Genomic DNA, 22,870 nt, shown 5'->3' on the forward strand with positions numbered 1-22,870 from the left:
GCTGTGCTGACTATGCTGTGATTGGCCCACAGCTATCAGATGGTAACTGAGCCAATCACAGCACTCTGTACCATGTGATTAGCTGTAGCCAATCACAGATGACTAGTGATGACAGTTGACAGTTCACGACAGTTTAAAACTTTTCTGTTACAATGATGTTCATTGTAACAGCAAAAAAAAAATCTCTGATCACCCCCTCAGAATAGTAATCTGATGAAAGTATGTTAAAAAAATTGTAAACATTTTTTAAAAAAATGTTTGAAAAATGGAATTAAAAATGTTTATTTATTTATTTTAAAACTGTCAGCAATCAGTGGCCTTGATCACCACCACACCAGTTTTATGATGACACTGTATTGCATTGGTGACAGAATGAAAAAAAAAAACTATTTTATTCAATTTCTTCATTTTCAAAAAAATTATGACAAAATATGACAACATCTAAAAACTTGCCATTCTTCTTACTAAATACCTCAGGCTTTTTACTTTCCAAAAAGGGGTCGTTTGGGGGTATTTGTATTGTCCTTGCGTTTTAGGGCCTCCAGAAATGAGGCCATAAGAACATCAGGATCAAATATATACCGTAGTTTGTAGATGCTATAACTTTTACACAAACCAACCCATATACACTTATTGGGATTTTTACCATAGAGATGTAGCAGAAAACATTTTGGCCTAAATTTAGGACGAAATTTGATTTTATTGGATACGTTTTATGACAGAGTAAAAAACTATAGTTTCTTTTCAAACTTTTCGGTATTTTTCTGTTTATATGACAAGAAATAAAAACCCAATGGTAATCAAATACCACCAAAAGAAAGCTCTATTTTTGTGAAAAAAATAATAAATTTAATTTGGGTACAGTGTTGCATGACTGCGCAAGTGCCAGTTAGATTAGCATAGTGCTGAATAGCAAATCATGGCCTGGTCATGAAAGGGGGTAAAATCTTCTGGAGCTCAAGTGGATAATGTATCAGAAAAAGCAAACAAAAGACAAACACAAACATCGCAGACAAACCTCTGTTCTAACATCTTAAGTTCCACTTTGCCCTTGTGAAATGCTTTCAAATGCAATGAGTGTTCAGTGATGCCGAAAACGTACCGGGTAACACTATCAAAGGTAGATACCCAAATGTGTGGGACAACTGGTGTTAAGGTGCATGTGTAGCCACAATATTTTCCTCAGTTTTGGATAAAATGGGGAAAGGTTAGTAACCTCGTTGGGGTTTATCATACTATCTGGGACTCTGTTGGAGAGATACTTTCAGGGTTGCTAACAACATTTTACCAGGCAAACAGTAGGAGAAGGATAGAACCCTTATCAAATTTTACCATCTGTGTCCCTGTTGTGGATTTTCCATAATTTCCTGTATAGTGAAAATATTGTTTGCAGGACAAGAAATGAGGATAAATCTCTATAAATACCTGTATAAATATCTCTATAAATATTAAAAACCCAGAAGTTCTAATCCCCACATTGTAGTTAAGCCCTGGTTCACACTAATGCGGTGTGGCACCGCATTCCTGTGCAAATCACATGCGATCTCGTTTCGTATGGCTCAAATCGCATTGCATCTGCACCAAAGAGGTGCAGGACCCTTTTTTTCCCCCCCGCACCTGATTTGCATCACATGGATGTTCACTCCCATGCGATGCGTATTCTGGTAATCATACTGCATTTTCAAATCTGTTTTGGTGTGTCGTTAATTTAACATTGACACCCGTACCAGATCACATGGACGCTGTGCAATTCCAATGCAGTGCGGGAAATGCACAGGATTCGCTGCATTTCCCGCACCGCATTAATGTGAACCAGGGCTAAAACTAGAAAAAAAGTTTTTGACTTTGACATACACTTTATCGATAGGTCAAAATTATTTGTCAGCACAGGAGTCACATGGATTATTTTTGCCATTCACAGGATGTTAACTGCATGTAGGATTTTTTCCCACACATTTGTTTTAATTTGTCCATCTTAAAATGGAACAGTATAAACAATAGGTTATGGTGAAGTCAGGCACTTCTTAGATTTATTAATACTATAGATTTTCAGTTTTCTTCACTATGAAATTATATTTTTAACAGAGACATATTTCCTGAAGGTCTGCCTCCCTCCTATGTGTTTGTGGCTACCATACGTTTACATTCTCCTGAAGAACAGGACATCATTGATCTGTGGAGAATATTGTCCAAAGCAGGAGAGGTCCAGGCAGCAGTCACTCTAGATGGCACTGACAACTCAGTCATTTTTACTGCCACACAACTGAATGCAAAATCCCAAGTGATTACATTTAAAGATCTAAAATTAAAGGTAAGAAACTGCGTGAGCAGCACAGTGGCTAAATGGTTAGCATTTCTGCCTGGCAGTACTAGGATTGTTGGTTCAAATCCCAACCATGGCACCACCTGGAGTATGCATGTTCTCCCTGTGCCTGTGTAGGTTTCCTCCCACACTCCAAGGACATGCTGGTAGGTTAATTGAATCCTGTCTAAATTGTCCCTAGTATGTGTATGTATGAATGTGAGTTAGGGACCTTAGATTGTACACCCCTAGAAGGTTAGGGACTGATGTGAATACAATATATATATGTAAAGCGCTGCGTAAATTGACAGTGCTATATAAGTACCTCTAATAAATATTCAGAAACCTTCCTTAAAGCTAAATTTCAGGTATGGCAATTTGGACATAGTTACATTGGTCCAGGCTGATTTCATCTATAACATTCTGGTCATACTGGGTACAACTTGTCATGTGATTTGCCATGCCATGAGAGTTGCAAGTCGCACCTTATTGCCCGAAATTAAAGCGGTCATATCGGTGCGATTCTGACTTGGTCTAAACTAGTATGTGCATGACCAGGGGCGGACTGACCATTTGGAAACTCGGGCGCTGCCCGAGGGCCCGGGGTCAGTAGGGGGCCCCATTAGATGCCCCTGGTACCTTTTTCATAGGCTTTTTTGCGTTTAGGGAAGGACACAGGGGCCCCATGATCCCCTATTGCCCGGGGGCCCCATGAGTTGTCAGTCCGCCCCTGTGCATGACTTCAGGAGTGACTTGCATAGACATCTGAGCAGATGTCTTGCAAGTTGCACTTCAAGTCAGAATGACATCCGACTTTGAAATTGTGCAATTTCCAGTTTCAAAGTTGGATCGGTGTGACCAGGCTGCTACTGAACAATACATTTGTGTGGCTTGACCCCAAAAAGAAATACTGCCATTAATTAAAAAAATCTGTGTGATAAGACTCCAGTGAACAGCTGTTCTGATATTTTTGTGCTGTCTACTAGTTTTGGGACAGAATAGTGGATTTATATCATTTGTTTCTATTGAGGAATTTATTTAAATTTAACTTTTCATGCCTAGAGTTCAGTTTTAAATAGAGGCACAGTAAAAATTAAAAAAATGTATCTAATAACAAAATACTCGTATGCAGGTATTATTTGACGAGAAATGGCATCAGCTGAAGATCCTTGTAAAAAGTAAAAGTGCTGCTCTGTTTCTGGATGACACTCTCATTGAGAATCGAGCCCTTGAAGAAATTGGACCAATATTTATCAATGGCAAAACACAAGTTTTAAAGAGACAGAGATCTGAAGAATCTCTTTCTGTAAGTTTTGTTTTACAAATAAAAATAATTCTAAGCTATACTATGTTGTCCTAGAAAATTTTGCCAGAATTACAACTAGTTTTGTATAGAGTGGAGAGGGAGTAGAACACAGATCAGGTTTTTATTGCTGTCTTTGGCCCTGTTTGGAAGATTCTCCCTTTCTATTTGCCTGGTATACCATTGTTACCAAGAATGAAAATGGAAGAAAATCCATAATTTTGGGTCATCACAAGAACAGGGTAAATGGGAAATCTTCCGATGGGAACACAAGTTCTGGTGACAACCAGGATTCTCTCACTTTGGAGGGATTTTCCTCCTTCTTCTATTATGATGGAAGTCAGAAGAGCTTCACCTTATTCACTAAGCCAAGGGAAAAATCCCCAACCAAAGTGAACAGCCTTGTCACCTTTAGTGAATTAAACCCATGGTGTTTTATGGCTCCTTCTATAGGTCTCACCACTGCCCTGCGACAAATTTGCCCTGGGAATGTATTGCAGGGCTGCATTCGTGGGCTTGTTTATGGAGAATGCTTTTAGTAAGACTAATTCTTTGCAGTCAGTGGCACTGTGATTAGAGAGTCTCACTGCCTAAAGTTAGACCATAGAAGGTCATTTTTTCTTCGTTCAGACAACACACTAAGTGGAAGGAGGAATCCCCACCACTGGGACATTGCGGCAAGTCCTGCTTTCAGAATAAATTGATCAATGTATGCAGTTGCTAATCAACAAAAGTTTTCCAACAAGTCTCCTCGACAGAAGTGCATGGAACAGTCAACTTCTGTTGAGCAGGGAAGGCACTAAAATGATCAAAATTCAGCCGGTTCCTTCTGAATAAGCTGAATTTAGATCACTGTATGAAAAAGAAGCTTAAAAGAAAAGGTTTTCAGGTTAGTGAACGATCTTTGCTTACTGAACAGAATTGTGAGGGTGGTAAGTGAGGGATGTGGGGACAGTTATGGGAGGTAGTAGCTAGATCAGCAAGTGAGCCAGGTCTATAATTATAGATAACTTAAGATATGTACAATATATATATATATTGTACATGAATAATCATAATGTTGTTACTTGTATTTAATGTCTAATATCCTACTATGTATTTAGATGGAGATACAAAAATTAAGATTGTACTGTGATCCAGAGCAGAGTGAACGAGAGACAGCCTGTGAAATCTACACTGTGGTAAGTTAAAAACAAAAACTTATAAGACTATTGACTATATGGCCTCTTGCACACAGTATTGATGTTTGAAGAATATGCGCCACTTGTTTATGAGCCTGTTTGCACAGGTGCATTGTAAATAATGGGCTACATTTTGGCCCTTTGCACACTGCTGCTTGAAAAATCTCAGTACAGCATTTTTTTTTTTACTAAGGTAAAATGTAGCCCATTATTTACAATGTGCCTTTGCACACAAAAGTGTAAACAAGCTGCCAGAGGATGAGCCTCAGAAGAAAGGGCACATCTGCCAACATTCAGCATGGCCACTCTAATTTGTGTAGAAATGTGTGCAGACATTGTGTGCGGGTACTTGGGTGCGTGCCCACGTGAATGCACATGTGCGCACAACCGCGCATGCCAGTGTGCAATGGCACACACAAAACGTGACAGTGCTTTGCGCTCAGTGGCCTATCACTCTGCTGCACAATTTGCTGGATGATCGTCAGCCCCCTGTTTCTTTGTGCTTCTGTGTTGCTATACTTTTGGATTTCCCGTTGCTGACTCAGCTTGCTTCTGGACCTGTCTTGGCTTCTCTCCTGGCTCTGACCCCGGCATGTTATATGGAATTCGGACTGCCTGCTTCCACCTCAGCTTGATCTGCTTCTGCTTCTGTTCCTGACTGAACTGTGCACGATCCTGGTGATGGTTCCTGACTCTGCCTCTTGTTCTGCTCATCTGCCAAGATCTGGAGTTCCACCTGTTCTGCTGGTACCCTGGCATGGCAAAGACTTCACCTGCTTATCTAGAGTTTCTTCTGCCCTGCTGAAACCGGTGCAAGGTCAAATCCCTTCCAAGTGCCTCATCCACCCTGCACATCAGGTTACTCTGCAGCAGACAACCCGTGCGTCTTTGGCCACAGCACTCCCTGTCACCACCTTCAGGGGTGCTCTGCACTCAGCCGCAAGGGAAGCCCTCTCGTCATTTCGACTTCCGACCAGATACAAGCGCAAGTGGTACGTATTCCTCAGTAGAAAAAAAGAAAACCTGCATTTTTGGTCAGTAATTTACGCCGCGTGTTGCGCAATGCGTAATTAATTTTCCCTAAGAATATGTTGTGCACACAAATGTGTGAACCCGCATATACGCGGCAAATATAATCAATAAATAAACACAAATACATGCAAAAGAAAAGTTTGAAATTACGTCCAAAAAGCAGATACTCAAACATCAGTACCATGTGCAAGAGGCATTTACCCCGGTTAAAAAAAAACGCTGTACTGAGCTTTTTCAAGCTGCAGTGTGCAAGCAGTATATTACATACTTTCATTATTTTCTGATAAAATATATATATTTTTAAGTCCACGTTGTAGTTACAATGTTGTAACAATTCAAATAACAAACTCATAAACCCTCTCAGTTGAAATATTAAAGTTTCTTACTTTTGTTTTCTTTACAGAATGATCCAAGGGTAAGTAGAGAGTATGTTTTATTAATATATTTTGTACTTTTTATCTAGACAGCATATAATCTCATGTATTATACAGTATACTATATATACCAACCTAGTAAAAGTCTGTATGAATTATATACATTCGGGTTTATGCATATTATACTTTTATTTGTGAAATATAATTACACTAATATACATGAAATATAATGTGAAATATATGTGTGTGGATATATTCTACAATTTATAGTGTCCCATTTATATAAAAAATGCAGCGCTTTGAGGAAGTAATAATAAAACACAGTCCAATGAGAGAAGTGCTCCGTGATTCCTAGTGCAAATGGTAAAAATTCACACTAACCAGACAGCGCGAAAATATACGCATGTGTGTATATATCCTGAAGAATCTCCTCTCCACTTGGATCTGGTCAAAGGAATAGCCGGAAAAGATAGAAGTCCTACGCCCTCATGTGGTGAAAGAATGGTCCAGCAGGTCAGAGAAATATCAATCTGGGTAAGCCTCCCCCTTCACAGGAGCTGACACAGGGATCACTTGGGGCTCCATTCAAAGCACCTTGTGACTTTGAATGGAGCCCCAAGTGATCCCTGTGTCAGCTCCTGTGAAGGGGGAGGCTTACCCAGATTGATATTTCTATGACCTGCTGGACCATTCTTTCACCACATAAGGACGTATGACTTCTATCTTTTCCGGCTATTCCTTTGACCAGATCCAAGTGGAGAGGAGATTCTTCAGGATATATACACACATGCGTATATTTTCACGCTGTCTGGTTAGTGTGAATTTTTACCATTTGCACTAGGAATCACGGAGCACTTCTCTCATTGGACTGTGTTTTATTATTACTTCCTCAAAGCGCTGCATTTTTTATATATATGAATTGTGGGACTTTATATGCGTTTTCCTATATGTTCAGCTGCTGCCACTGTTGTTGAGCGCTTACTATATATTTATTACCTTTTATAGTGTCCCATTGACCGGGTGCCATCCCTTTCCTGCCAATGTCCTGAAGGTCAGCCTGGATCTCCTGGAGCACCAGGACCAGAAGTAAGTGGGGTTTTCTGTTAGAAGATTTAAAATGGAAAATCATGTTATTATGTGTAATCATTTTCCCATTTTGGCTACTGTACAGATGGATCTAATTGTTTAGAAGCCATTTTTCCATCTGTCCATTCTTTACACAAGATGCACATCTATTGTTCATTAAAAGTTGGGAAATATTATCTTACATTGCTATAGCATATTCTTTAATTCTGCTAATTAGTCATTGTTTTGCATATAAAATGTATACTTTGTTCATGATCCATGGTGGTATAATCATCATTTGGTCCTCTGTAGATAATGAGAATATCTGTGTTGGAAATGCTGCAAGAACAAGGGAAGACTGAGAACGTATGGCCTGGCGGGAGGGGATGTAAACATAACCAACTAGTTGTGGCAGAATTATATGGGCTAAAGAAAGTCTACCATGCAAAGTTGATTAAGCTGATTGATGGGCATGGTAAAAGGTAGCTGTTGTGTAAAGAACATGGATTTACATACCTTTTAACCTCTTGTAGCATCATCTTCCTTTGCAAGCTCTCTGTATTAGGCAAAGGAAGTTAGTGCTGGAAGCAGGAAGGAATATATGGCCCATTATGTGTCATTGGCAACTCTGTTGATTGTCTGAATATTTACTTATCGCCACTCAGGGCCACCAGCACAACATACTTGATTAGCAACCCAATCCTCCTCATTTAAAAATAACCGCCAACCCAGCCAACTAATTACATTTATTTAGTCCTATACACAACTAATGAAATGAAAATAGGTAAAAATAAGATGGGCTGTATCAACTGATCAGTTATTAGATGATTTCTGATCAGTTGCTATAAGTTATTCTACCTTATAGATCACCACTGCTCTTTTCATAGCATTGCTGAAAAAGTTGTTAATATCACCATATTTAAAACTCTCTTCCTATGGTGATGTGGGGCATAATTCTGGCTCCTAAAATATTAATTATCGCCTACTCTGTTCACTTTTAGGCGATCTCTGAAAACCTGTCTCTTCAGGGAAGCCTATCCTGCCCTCAGCTAACGCTGGAATCTTCTACTCTTCCAACCAGTCCATCCCCCACAGTTAATACCTTTTGTACCACTAGCCCCTCCCTCCTAGATTGTAAGCTCCGAGGAGCAGGGCCCTCCAATCCCTCTTGTATTATTATTATTATTATTATTATTATTATACAGTATTTATATAGCGCCAAAAGGTTTCCTCAGCGCTGAACATTATAGTGGGGGACAGAACATGAGACAATACAGTAACAAAACAGCACACAAGGGGTTCGAGGGCCCTGCTCTTTCGAGCTTACAATCTAGGAGATAACCCCTTTAATTGCCCCAGATGTTAACCCCTTCCTGCCCAGTGTCATTAGTACAGTGTCAATGCTTTTTATTAGCACTGATCACTGTATTAGTGTCACTGGGGATGTCAGTGGCAGTTAGTTCCTCCCCAGTGTCAGAATGCCCACTGCAGTCCTGATATAAGTCGCTGATCGTCACCATTACTAGTATAAAAAAAATTAGAAAAAGAAATTCCAGTATATATACCACCATTTGTAGGCGCTAAAACCTTCCCGTAAACCAATTAGTTTACATGTATAGGGATTTCTTTTTTTAGCAAAGACACGTAGCAGAATACATTTTCGCCTAAATTTATGATGAAACTTGACTTCTTACATTTTTTTACTGAATGTTTTATAGCTAGAAGTCAAAAATATATCATTTTATTTTCAATTGTCGGTCTTTTCTTGTTTATAGCACAAAAAATAAAAGACACAGAGGTGATCAAATACCACCAAAAGAAAGCTCTAATAGTGGGAAAAAAAGGACATACATTTCATTTGGCTGCAGCGTTGCAATTGTCAGTTAAAGTAACACAGCTTCCTATGGCAAAAAATGGCTTGGTCAGGAAGGGGGTAAATCCTCTGTAGGTCAACTGGTTGAACTGTATTGTTGCTGTATTGTCTCCCGTTATATTGTAAAGCGCTGAGCAAACTGTTGGCGCTAAAGAAATCCTGTATAATAATAATAATAATAATAAGTTACATTTCCCTACTTGATCTCTTTGCCAAGTGTAATGATTGTTCTTGATAGCAGGTAGTTGGCAGACAAAGTCTTACCCTCTGAACACATAAAGGCATAAAGATGTCATCACAGATATACATAGATATGGGGTTGATTTACTAAAACTGGAGAGTGAAAAATCTGGTGCAGCTGTGCATGGTAGCCAATCTGCTTTTAACTTCAGCTTGTTCAATTAAGCTTTGAAAATAAAACCTGGAAGCTGATTGGTTTCGATGCAGAGCTGCTCCAGATTTTGCACTCTCCAGTTTTGGTAAATCAAACTCCATAGTGTTGCAAATACAATATTGTTGGGAAACCCAATCTGCTCAAAGCTCTATTCTATCTGTTTTAGAATTCCAATAAGTAACTTTTCTTATAGGGCAGTGAAGGCCGTATAGGAGAGCGAGGTGCCCCAGGAGCTGATGGGAAACCTGTAAGTAATTAAAATGTGTATTTGACCAAAATAAATGCGTATTCATTTGCGTGTCAATGTAGAATTTTCCTATCCTATAGTATCATAATCAACTATATACAATGTATTAATTTAGAATTAATGAAACATAATTATCTAAATTGATATCTTTTTCTCCTTTTCAGATATGTAATATTTTTGGTTATTGTTTATTCACACTTCATTTCCAGGCACCTTTTAAATTATATGTGATAGAAAATTGTGTGCTGCTGAATGATTAAATAAATAGTGAAATAATAAATATGAGCTGCTGCAAACACATAAAGTGTGTGTTGATCACATATGAAAATATAAAAAACTAGTGTGTGGTGTTGAGCTGCTCAAAGACACTAAAGCATGGATGTCAAACTGGCGGCCCTCCAGCTCTTGCCGAACTACAAGTCCCATGAGGCATTGCAAGTTTGACTGTTACAAGAATGACTCCCAAAGACACAGGAATGATTGGACTTGTAGTTTCGCAACAGTTTGACACCCTTGCACTAAAGCATAACATAAAAATAAATCCAAAAACGTGAAAAACTCAACAATATAAGTCCAAAGGGGAGAGGAAGAAAAGTCTCTTCAACAATGTTAGTGAGAAGAACATATTCCTACTGGAGAGTAAGCCCACTATCCCAGTGCTGTAAATCTTTCAATGATGTGCATCACCACGGTAACCATATTAAATAGGTGGACCCTCACCTTCACGTATTGACCCGTATGGAAAGCAGGTCAAACAGGCATCTCCTCTCCTAATGGGGGTAAAATAGTATCCTCTCCTCTGTGGATAATCAGCCTTTCATATATGGTCACTCCAAGTAAACCCTTTAGCGGTATAGCTGGCTCTGTGGGTAGAACTCACAACCATATAAAAAATAAATAAATAAATCATTATACAATCCACAGAATAATAAACACATTGAGGTTTTCAAAAAATGATTTGTTGAAGACAGGACTGCTGTTAGAAACCATGGGGCCCCATACAGCCAACCTGACAGGGCCCCATTAAAAGAAACAAAACAGTTTACTATGCTTCAGTTATGAATGAACACAGTGAGTGATAGGTACTGATAGGTACCGATCACTTATTGTTTTCGTTCAGGAAAGGAAGGGGCTGGTAAATGTGACTTATTTACAGGACCCTTCCCCCACTCTCCATCCTGAGGGATCCTATTGTGTGCTTGCAGTTGCCGGTGGGAAGGAGAGGAGGGGGTTCCGGTTGCACTGTGGGGGGCCTGGGCAGCAGGGGAAAATGTATGGTGCACAGGGAAGGTGATGGGTTTGGCGGGGAGGCAGTTACTGGAACCGCTCCTCTGTATGGCTCTCTGCAGCAGCTGAAAGCCAGTGGGAGGGAGAGAAGAAACCAGCTTTCTGCTGATGCAGAGAGAACCATACAAGGGATCAGTTCCAGTAGTTGCCCCCTGCGTGCCAATCACCCTCCCTGCACACATCTGATTCACCCAGCTGCCTGGGCCTCCCTGCTGGCCTGGGCCCTGTACAGGAGGACTAGTGGTACCCCCTTATCCACGGCCCTGGTTGAAGATCAGGACAAGTTACCCATTAGAAAGAAATATGAGTCAGTAGATATTAGAAATGGTATTAAGAGCCTGGAAAGAAGAAAGGATATTGTCTTCCGTCCAGCAGACAAAGGAGGAGGGATTGTTGTGCTATCTAAGGAGATATATCAAGATCAGATGAGAAGAATACTGGGAGACAATGACACATAATTTAAACTGAGAAGTAACCCTACATTTGACTATAAGAATAAACTTGAAACTTTGGTGAAGAAAGGGAGGAAAGAGAAGCAAAATATCTACAGTAGTCCCGAAAGTATGCAGAATGCCAATCATATATATATTGTCCCAAAAATTCATAAGGATAAAGACAACCCTCCGGGCCATCCCATAGTTAATAGGACAGAGTCCATTACAGCTAGAATGGGTGACTATATAGACTGGTATTTACAACCAGTTGTACAACAAAGAAAAGCATGCCTAAGAGATACTAGATATCTGATAATCAGAAGAATAATAAATTAACTTGGGAAGTGGATGAGAGGAACATTTTTTCCCTTGATTTGGAAATAAATTAACTAATAAAAAATGGAGACCAAAACACATTTTAAAGATGTAGATAGAAATAGCTATATTCTTACACATAGCTGTCATTTTGATCCCTGTCTAATCAATATACCTAAAGGACAGTTTATTAGTCTATGAAGAAATTGTACTACAAAGGAATGTTATGCATTACAGGCACAACAAAAAGGTTTATTGACAATGATTATGGGAAATCATTAATAGAAGAAAAAAGAAAAGAGGTGGGATTGATGAGTAGAGACACCTTAATAACAGATAAAAAGAAGACAGGTATACAAAAGAAAACATTGCCCATCATTCTTGATTACAATGCCCAACACAGGAAGGTAGAAATAGTTTTTAAAAAATATTGGCCCATTTTGAAAACTGGCAAAAATCTGAGGGAAGTGCTGCTAGAGAAGCCACAGTTTACATATAGGCGAGCACCCACTATTAGGGATAAAATAGTTAAAGGGGTATTAGACCCACCAGATAAAAGAGGATGAACCTTCTTTGAAGGCAAAGCTTTTTTTCCCTGCACAAGATGCTATGCATGTACTAAAACTGATAGAAAACAGCTGTAAAGGAACAATTTCATTGCAATGTTTACTGGGAGGGAATACCAAATAAAGGAGTTAATTACCTGCAATACTGAGGGGGTTGTATATACACTATACTTCAGTGTCCATATTTTAGGCAATATGTAGGGAGAACTAAGAGACCATTAAAAATCAGAATTCAGGAGCATATTCAGAATATCAGTAAAGGATCAACTAAACACCATCTATCCAAACATTTCCTTAGATACCACAATAAAGACCCCACAGGGCTCCAATTTTGGGGGAGGAAGCATGTAACAGACATTGGCGAGGCAGCCATAAAATCAGGTTCCTCAACCAAAAAGAGTCTCACTAGACTTATGAACTCCAGACTTTTGTACCAAAGGGATTAAATGTAGATTTTGACACCAACTGCTTTATTAGTAATTATGAAAGTCCTTAGTTGGGGGAGTTCCATATCATAACCTTTTCTTAATACTGGGGATGTTCCATATTTATACATAATATTTTTTGTTGTTCTACATAGGATTTGCTGTCCTCTGCATCCTCCTTTCTGTTAGCCTTAGGTGCATGTTATAATGGGGTTTATTTACTAAAGCTGCAGAGTCCAAAATTCTGCATAGAAACCAATCAGCTTCTAACCTCAGCTTGTTCAATGAAGCTTTGGCAATGAAACCTGGAAGCTGATTGGTTTCTAGGCAGAAGTGAGTCTGATTTTGGACTCTCCAGCTTTAGTAAATAAACCCCAATATGTCTAGTATATTAAGGTGTTCGTATGTTTACCTCCTGACACAGTTCTGCTTATCCTCTATGGATATATTTCATTATGAGGAGATTTTTAGTTTCAGATGACAGTTGGAAGTCCATTTTTCAATTACCGTGACGAGAGGTAATCATAGGAAGCCAATAAATACAATCTGCACATGTCACCTAGCTACCCCTGATGAAGTCACATGGTTTGTGACGATACACGTGGGGAAGAGCCAAGTGACGTCAGAGCCAGAACACCACTACCATGGTCAGAGACGCTGCACAGTGTCTATTACAGCTTTATAGCTTTTTGTCACACTGCGGTTTTTACTACTGTAACATGTGAGTGCATTTTTTAATAAACTAACTGAGGTTTTTAAGAAACATGCTGCACTATGGTCGCTTTATATGGATGTGAGTTCTACCCACAGAGCCAGCTACACTGCTAAAGGGTTTACTTGGAGCATACAGTGACCATATGAGAGGTGGATTATCCACAGAGGAAAGGATACTATTTTACCCCCATTAGGAGGGGAGATGCCTGTTTGACCTGTTTTCCATACGGATCAATACATGAAAGTCCACCTATTTAATATTGTCACCGTGGAGATGCACATCATTTAAAGATTTACAGCACCGGGATAGTGGGATTACTATCCAGTAGGAATACATTCTTCCCACTAACATTGTTGAAGACACTTTTCTTCCTCTCCCATTTGGACCTATATTGTTGAGTTTTTTTATTTGGATTTATTTGTATATTATGCTTTAGTATATTTGAGCAGTGCAACACTACACACTGTTTTTTTAACCTTTTAAATTATGCATTGCATTTCTGTGCTTAAGGTGTGCTGAATTAAAGCTGACCATTCATTTTAAATGGACTGGCAGCACACCCAATACTCAAAAAATTATAACCAACCTTTATTTTAACAGGTGTTGGTACATTGCTGGCTATTATAACTGAGAGTTGGGGTGCTATTCAAAATGTTACTATAATGCACCAAGTAAAAGGCCATAGTTGGTAGAGACCAACATAGACCTTGTTAGTTTTGCAAAGTGGAAATGTACTGCACTTCGCTGCTGATTTAAAGTCACATACAAAGCGTCAATTGTAATTACAGAACATCACCAAATAAAAGACTACCACCTGGTATCATGTCACATATAATATACAGATACAGAACTATCCCTTTACAGAAGCTGGTGGAAGGAGAGATCCACATAGTGCAAATTTCCTGAACACGGCTTATAAGTGTGTTTTAATCAGTATTTTATTCAATTAAAGGTCTTTATTTGCATTATTCAGTGCCCTCTGTTTGCTTTCTTCTTTTACCTGCAGATATACTCAGCATACTGGTACATTAGGACAAACTTACTTGTGGGTTTGTCATGTTCCACCGATAACAGTTCTTTTCCAGAGCTTGCTACTTGATAGAAGTTCTACCAATGCTGGAATTTTCCTCTTCCTCAACAGGGAAGCCTGTGGTGATGAGACTCCCACACATGAACAACTTCATTCATCTAACAGATGCCAGGAGCACACACTGCTATGTGCAGCAGGCAATGGTACACAACATGTTCCTAGTAAAAAGGGGCATGAGTATTTTTGGGCAGAAGGGAAACACAGTCTCTCCTACTAAAAAGTACTTAGTATTAGCATTTTTAGTTCCACTAAGAAGATTTTGCTCCATCAGCCTGCTACATATTTTACCTAGCTGGTTACCAAGTATTGTAACTAGCAATAACATTTATTGTTGTATTACCTATGTACTTTTCAATACATAAACTTTAACACTTTGAAACCTTTAAAAAATATGTGCTAAATGTTTTTTAGGGACTGCCAGGACCTCCAGGACCACCTGGATTACCAGGATCTTCAGGACAAAGGGTTTGTTTTAGAATATATTAATAATACTGTTAACTGCATTGATTTGTGAATATAGAAAATACCAGAGATACATGGAGAGGGTAAAAGAAAACTTTATGATTCTATAGCTGTGTCTTCCGTGAACTGGAAAGGACTGTATGGCAAGTACAATTGGTTTCAGTTAGCAACTAGTGTAGGAATAATAGAAGCCATGCACCCCTTCCATTTGTCCTTTATAACTAAGTCACTAGGAGTAAAATATGTTAAACATGTTTCATCTGATCAACAAGTCATAAATAGGTTTGTTGTCTATTTGATTGTTTATTTTCTATTTGATTCAGGGATCAAAAGGACTGCCTGGGCTTCAAGGTGATTCAGGGCCCCCTGGAATTCAGGTATAATGTTGTGTCATTCTAAAACAGAATATGATCAGCCTTAGGCTTGCCATAGATGGATCTTTTTTTCGATCAGTCAGATGGTAGATAAAAAAAATGGATTCCCCCATCCACATAAGTATGGTGCAAGCTGTGGTATTCTGACAGCAGGGCTCCTGTAGTGTCATAATATACTGATCAACACTGCAAACGATTGTCTACATGCGCCGATCGAATGAAAATTTTCCATCGTTCCCATTTGAAAGAAGTTGATCATTAGACTGACTTCTCTGGAGTTTGAATGGTCATAGATGGATCGAAATTTTCAATCCATCTGTGGTCAGCTTAATTCATTAGAGTTCTTTTACTCAATTGCAAATTCACAAAAGAGAAACTATTTCAGACAGAAATATTAGAGTGGCCATTGCTGGCTTGTGAGTCACTGACCAAACCTGCAAATCAGAAGTTGAAACTTTTAATACTTGAATACATGATAGTTTTAGGCCAGCAAATCACTGGGAAGTGAAGCAAGAATAAGAACAATTATTGTAAACTCCTTACTTTTTAAAGTGAGTTGGCAATGAGATCTTCCATATCTCTTCCTTCACATGCCCCCTCCACTTGCAGTGACCTTTAGAAACCTATTTGAATTCACGTGCTGATGTCAGACATGTGCAAGATGGATTCTGACTTTTTGCTGTGGATTACTGAAAATAAAGTTGACCTCTCTCAATAACTTTACAAGTCTATATAAAGACTATTTTTACATGTGAAATTTGTAAAATGTTTCTAAAAATGTACTGTTTATAATAAAAAGCAGGACTTAAACTCCAGGCAAGAAATTTACCTAGGCTAAGAAATGCAGTATAAGTTACAAAAACGTTATAGCAAGTCATAAGGTGAAAGATATCAGCATGTCTGCCTTAGGCAACATGTGTCAACCAGCAAAGAGCTGCCCAGGCACCAGGATTTACATGATTGTGTCATCCCTGAGCTAGCATCTAAATCCAGGAAATGGAAGTAGATGTGGACCCTGGATAGTGCCTAGACAAAGCGGATGAAGATGAAAGTGTCAAAAAACAATACAGACATCAGGATTTACTTAATTATGTTATGCATGAGCCAGCATCTCAGTTCAAACTCAGATAGAACATACAGACCTTAGATGATGCCTGAACAAAAGCAGCACCAACCTTCTAGAAAGAAAAAAAAGGGGAAGGTATTGCCAAGACCTGTACAGGTACCAGGATGTACATAACTGTGCCATCTATGTGCCAGCGTCTTAGCCCAGGAACAAGAAGTAGATGCAAATCCCTCATAATGCTTAAATAAAGATGAGGCTAGTCTTCTGGAGAGAAAAGCATGTGAAGCCATTGTAAGAGTTAGAGTTAATAAATTCCTCTAAGGGTTCTGTTTAATATTTTCTTCACCCAAGATTTACAAAACTTTAACCCAGGATTCACACTATCTATTGGAAATTTGGGTGAAAAATTTTGAAATTTTGGGCAAGAGTTAGGTAAAAAAAATATTGATAAATGCCCCTAAGTACACTGATCTTGCATATACTTAACATGAAAAAATACCCAACATTATGCCTGCTTATAAAATTAACATTAAAGAGTGTATTTATCAATGTTTTCATTCAACATTTATATATTTTTTTAACTGAATCTTAGGTGGAAATATATAAATCTTGGTTTAACCACTTCAAGTCCGGACACTTTTACCCCCTTCCTGTCCAGAGCCAATTTTCAGCTTCCAGTGCTGTCACACTTTGAATGACAATTGCGCGGTCATGCAAGACTGTACCCATATGAACTTTTTAGCATTTTTTTTTAGATAGATAAAGCTTTGTTTTGGTGGTATTTTTTCACCATTGGGATTTTTATTTTTTTTGCTATATAAATGAAAAAGTCCAAAAATGTTTAAAAAAGTGTTTTTCTTATAAAATTTTGCAAATAAATAATATTTCATCATAAATCTTGGCCAAAATTTATTCAGTTATCTTTTTAGTAAAAAAAAAGATAAAATAACCCAAATTAGTTTATAACCAAAATGTTAAAAAAGATTTTTGTCCTGTGATTGGTCACATCTTGTCACATGGTACAAGGCTGCTGTGAATAGCTTTGTACCATGTGACCTCTGTGATCATTGACAGATTTCACACGTAGTAAGCAATGATGTCAGAAATGACATCTTGCTTACTACTCTGCATGCGATCACTGATTGGCCAATCAGTGATCACATGATCAGGACCTCGCACAGAGGTCCCGTATGACGATCGGTGTTCCACTGTGTCCGGAGGACACAGCGGGCACTGGATCGCGGTGCTGTGTGCTCCCAGGGAGCGCGCACAAGCAGGGGGCGGGGAGGCCGTTTATAAATGGCAACCCGCCCATGCATTGACACTGTCCATCCATTTATATACATGGGCCGGAAGGGAGGTGGTTAAAACATTGATAAATAGGTGCCTAAATATTTATCAAATAAGACTGATGATTAGAAAAAAAAACATCAAATTAAAGGTCACCTTTGTTTAAGTTCCCATGTTTAGCCATCAGTTATTCATTCTAGTTTTTGCAAATCAGCCACACAATTTTGAATTGTTCATATTACTTTAATATGAATCTGCTTATGATGTTTGTTTTCCAAGGGCCTGCCTGGAATAAATGGTGTCCCTGGACCAATAGGACCTAAGGTAAACTCAGTAAACAAAATTATTTATCTGAATTATTTGTAACCAAAACAGCTAAACCTACTGCAGTGAGATTTAATGGATACTTGTATAGCAATAGGCAGTCATTATCTTCAGTATTTTCATTGATCATTTACTTTTCATAAACAGAAAGACTATTGCCATAACTTAAATAAAATATTATCTGATATGTCATGATGTTCTCACACTATATACATGGCAAATACCTATATTTAGGCAGTGACCCATAGCAATGCCAAGCATAGGATTCTGTCTAAACTTATTGTTGTAATTGGTCTCTTTAATAAAAATATAAAATGATTATTTTAATTTATGCTCATGAAGCCTTTAGATCTTAATACTTGTCTTTATTTTTTTATTTGCTGTATGTTAGGGCTCAGTTGGGCCAACCGGTCAAGCAGGAAATCCTGGCATTCCTGGAAAAAAGGTAATGGTGATTCATAATTCCCTTTAGTGTCAACTTTGGATACAATAAAAGAAGATAATGCAGGTAAAAGAGTAGCTGGGAATGACATAAAGGATAAGCGCACTTTTGAAGAAAGTTTGCCCCTTTACACCCCGCTCACATCAAAGCTGATTTTGAAATTGTGCAACTTGCTGTGAAGTTGCACAATTTCAAAATTGGGTGACATGCTGATTTGAGGTGCGATTTGCAAGACATCTGACACTGATGTCTATGCAAATCGCACTAAAAGTAGTGCATGTACTACTTTAGAAATCGGTGCTTCTCCGACCAAGTCAGAACCACACTGATATGACCGTTCTAATAGCAGAGAATAGGGTGCAACTTGGCATATGATTTTCAAGTCGCATTGTATGCAAATCGCATACCAAGCTGCACCCGATGTGACCGGGGTGTTAAGGTGATCTAATCAATCCTCCCACCTCTCCAGAGATGCAGACGTGCAAGTGGCAGGGGTGTAGACAACCCCCAGGAGTCATAGCTGTTGTATTGAGGTAAGTATGCATCTCTGGAAAGGAAGGGGGTGGTTCACTTAGGTAACACTATAGGGCAGCAGGATAAAGTGCACTTACCCTTTAAATGGGTCTGTTTATCAGTATATTCATCTAAGATTCACACAACTTTGATCCAGTATTTATCCATGTTTTTAATTAAATCTTATGTAGATAATTGGTGGATTTTAGGTCACAACATTAATAAATACACCCCAGAGTGTAATTTCTTTGTGTTTTTCTGGTTTGGGATAGAGTGGTGAAGAGACAGAACTTTGTTGGATTTGGGTTACTGCTTTCCAGGGTTCTATTACACAGATTTTCCTGCATTTGCTCTCCTGGTGACAACAGATTTACTACAATAGCATATACAATTCTGAGATTTTTTTTATGTGATATATATATATTACTGAGAGACAAGGAATAATCATCTGCTTCAGGCACTGATCCTCGCTGATCCTTTGACACAGATGTCTTGCTTCCGGCAGTCGCTGCAAAGTGAAACAAAAAGAAAGCGCACCAACCTTGTGCATTACCTCAGCAAACCAAAATTTTATTAAATTCAGAATAACACTCACAAACAATGAAGTAAATCAAGCATGTAAGTCCTCAAAGGAACTTTAGAAGTGCGAAGCCTGTGCGAGTCCAATCATAGGGGTAGATTCGCAGAGTACGGCTGACGCGTTTCGAAGGGGGTCCCTTCTTCATCAGAGCTAACTGCTGTCTGCTCCACAAGATCCACACATGAACTCTAAGAGTGAAAGGGAAGCCGATCACAATTTAAAAGTCTTAATGTTGGTTTAATAAACTCTTCATCGTGAAGATTGTACCATCTGGTATATACAGCTTCCAATGCGCTACACTTAAATTAGAGCTTACTCATAGTGTTAGCTCTGATTTGGGTGAAATGCATTAGAGGTTGTATATTCAAGGCAACACAGTCTACTATATATTATTTTTCATTATAAATAAATCAAAATTGTGAAAAAGCAGAAAAACCTGGCCAAGGTTTTAAAACAAATCCCAATTATATTACGTACAAATGAATTAAAATAAAGAGATAGAGATAGTATATGCTATATACCTGGGAGCACTTAAAGTGTTACTAATCCCACAACAGTCAAATCAGTCTGTATATGCAGCAAAGCATGCTTGTTATACCCACTGTGGAACCTAAGGGGTTAATCCTCTGCATTGTGTTTGATCCTGTCTTCTCTGACCCTCCCCTTATTCTATTGCCCCAAATCCATCTGCTGATGCTTAGTTTAATGTGTATGTCTAGAGATTTTTTTTCCTTGGGAGGGTGCATGTGATCAGCACAGAGCCAATCAGCACTATCCATACAGAGGGTCAGGGGTTATGCAGCTTCATAGGATAGTCAGAGCAGAATAAAAACTCCTCCTACAAGCTTAAACCAGTGCTCAGCTGGACACTGATAGAAGTCACAAGACTGCTATATACTGCTAATGAGAAAAGGTATTTAGCAGTTTATATTTACTAAAATGATTGCATTTCTATGTTGTGTGTACTGTGAGAGACCAGATATAGTGAATGGAAGGTCATGGGTCTAGTAATACTTTAAGTTGATAACCATCAATGCTAGAGATGAGCGAATCGAACATGGCGAAGTGGAATTCGTTTCGAAGATCAGGAAAAATTCGATTCGCGCCGAATCCGAAAATTAGCAAACTTCGGATGCACGAATCGAATTTTCCCAAAAATGGCGGCGACATGTGTGGCGACGGAGCGGGGATCTCTGGGAAGGCGCGCAGACAAGGCGCGCTGACCCATAATGCATTCATTCATGACATGTGATCGCATTAGCCAATCAGCAGCCAGCCAGCCAGCACTGTGTAATGGTGGAGCTATAAATTGCGGCCATCTTACAATTCTCCATTAGCCTCCGGTCATTCAAGAGAGACAGACCTCTGTGTATTAGGGACAGAGTTAGGGCCACAGAGACTTTAGGGCCACAGAATTGTTACTTAGGGACACAGAATCGTTACTTAGGGACACAGAATCGTTACTCAGGGACACAGAATTGTTACTCAGGGACACAGAATTGTTACTCAGGGACACAGAATCGTTACTCAGGGACAGACACAGAATTGTTACTCAGGGACACAGAATTGTTACTCAGGGACACAGAATCGTTACTCAGGGACACAGAATTGTTACTCAGGGACACAGAATCGTTACTCAGGGACACAGAATTGTTACTCAGGGACAGACACAGAATTGTTACTCAGGGACACAGAATTGTTACTCAGGGACACAGAATTGTTACTGAAGGACACAGAATCGTTACTCAGGGACAAAGAATTGTTACTCAGGGACAGAGAATTGTTACTCAGGGACAGACACAGAATTGTTACTCAGGGACACAGAATTGTTACTGAGGGACACAGAATCGTTACTCAGGGACACAGAATTGTTACTCAGGGACACAGAATTGTTACTCAGGGACACAGAATTGCTACTCAGGGACACAGAATCGTTACTGAGGGACACAGAATCGTTACTCAGGGACACAGAATTGTTACTCAGGGACATAGAATCGTTACTCAGGGACACAGAATCGTTACTGAGGGACACAGAATCGTTACTCAGGGACACAGAATCGTTACTCAGGGACACAGAATCGTTACTCAGGGACACAGAATTGTTACTCAGGGACACAGAATCGTTACTCAGGGACACAGAATCGTTACTCAGGGACACAGAATTGTTACTCAGGGACACAGAATTGTTACTGAGGGACACAGAATCGTTACTCAGGGACACAGAATTGTTACTCAGGGACACAGAATTGTTACTCGGGGACACAGAATCGTTACTGAGGGACACAGAATCGTTACTCAGGGACACAGAATTGTTACTCAGGGACAGACACAGAATTGTTACTCAGGGACACAGAATTGTTACTGAGGGACACAGAATCGTTACTCAGGGACACAGAATTGTTACTCAGGGACACAGAATTGTTACTCAGGGACAGACACAGAATTGTTACTCAGGGACACAGAATTGTTACTCAGGGACACAGAATTGTTACTGAGGGACACAGAATCGTTACTCAGGGACACAGAATTGTTACTCAGGGACACAGAATTGTTACTCAGGGACAGACACAGAATTGTTACTCAGGGACACAGAATTGTTACTGAGGGACAAAGAATCGTTACTCAGGGACACAGAATTGTTACTCAGGGACACAGAATTGTTACTCAGGGACACAGAATCGTTACTCAGGGACCCAGAATCGTTACTCAGGGACACAGAATTGTTACTCAGGGACACAGAATCGTTACTCAGGGACACAGAATCGTTACTGAGGGACACAGAATTGTTACTCAGGGACACAGAATTTTTACTCAGGGACACAGAATTGTTACTCAGGGACACAGAATTGTTACTGAGGGACACAGAATCGTTACTCAGGGACACAGAATTGTTACTCAGGGACACAGAATTGTTACTGAGGGACACAGAATCGTTACTGAGGGACACAGAATTGTTACTCAGGGACACAGAATTGTTACGGAGGGACACAGAATTGTTACTCAGGGACACAGAATCGTTACTCAGGGACACAGAATTGTTACTCAGGGACACAGAATAGTTACTCAGGGACACAGAATCGTTGAATTAAAGAGTATGTCAGACAACACGCAGAGGAGTGGCAGAGGAGGCAATGTTTCAGGAGCGAGCAGACGTGGCAGCAGAGGAAGGGGTCGAGGCAGCACTAGTCGCAGCCAGAGGCCAGTGCTCCCGGTGTC

General features: G+C 39.4%; 2 protein-coding genes across 2 annotated transcripts in view; both read left to right on the forward strand.

Moving 5' to 3' along the window:
* The window catches only part of LOC149442043 (collagen alpha-1(XXI) chain-like), a 68,859-nt gene extending 64,011 nt beyond the window's left edge, over positions 1 to 4,848 (forward strand). Inside the window, exons 5-8 of the mRNA XM_089656577.1 lie at positions 2,086 to 2,311; positions 3,435 to 3,608; positions 4,709 to 4,786; positions 4,843 to 4,848. Of these exons, the coding sequence (XP_089512703.1) occupies positions 2,086 to 2,311; positions 3,435 to 3,608; positions 4,709 to 4,786; positions 4,843 to 4,848 (484 nt within the window). The remainder of the gene's footprint in view (positions 1 to 2,085; positions 2,312 to 3,434; positions 3,609 to 4,708; positions 4,787 to 4,842) is intronic.
* A 2,354-nt stretch (positions 4,849 to 7,202) lies between these two features.
* LOC149442044 (uncharacterized) overlaps positions 7,203 to 22,870 on the forward strand; it is an 82,729-nt gene continuing 67,061 nt past the window's right edge. The window contains exons 1-6 of the mRNA XM_089656584.1: positions 7,203 to 7,278; positions 9,718 to 9,771; positions 15,015 to 15,068; positions 15,389 to 15,442; positions 18,075 to 18,119; positions 18,511 to 18,564. The gene's annotated coding sequence lies outside the window, so the exon portion shown is untranslated. The remainder of the gene's footprint in view (positions 7,279 to 9,717; positions 9,772 to 15,014; positions 15,069 to 15,388; positions 15,443 to 18,074; positions 18,120 to 18,510; positions 18,565 to 22,870) is intronic.

This window comes from Staurois parvus, unplaced genomic scaffold (genome assembly GCF_062004578.1).
Source record: "Staurois parvus isolate SC_StPar_1 unplaced genomic scaffold, SC_StPar_1.0 ptg000919l, whole genome shotgun sequence".
Classification (NCBI taxonomy): domain Eukaryota; kingdom Metazoa; phylum Chordata; class Amphibia; order Anura; family Ranidae; genus Staurois; species Staurois parvus.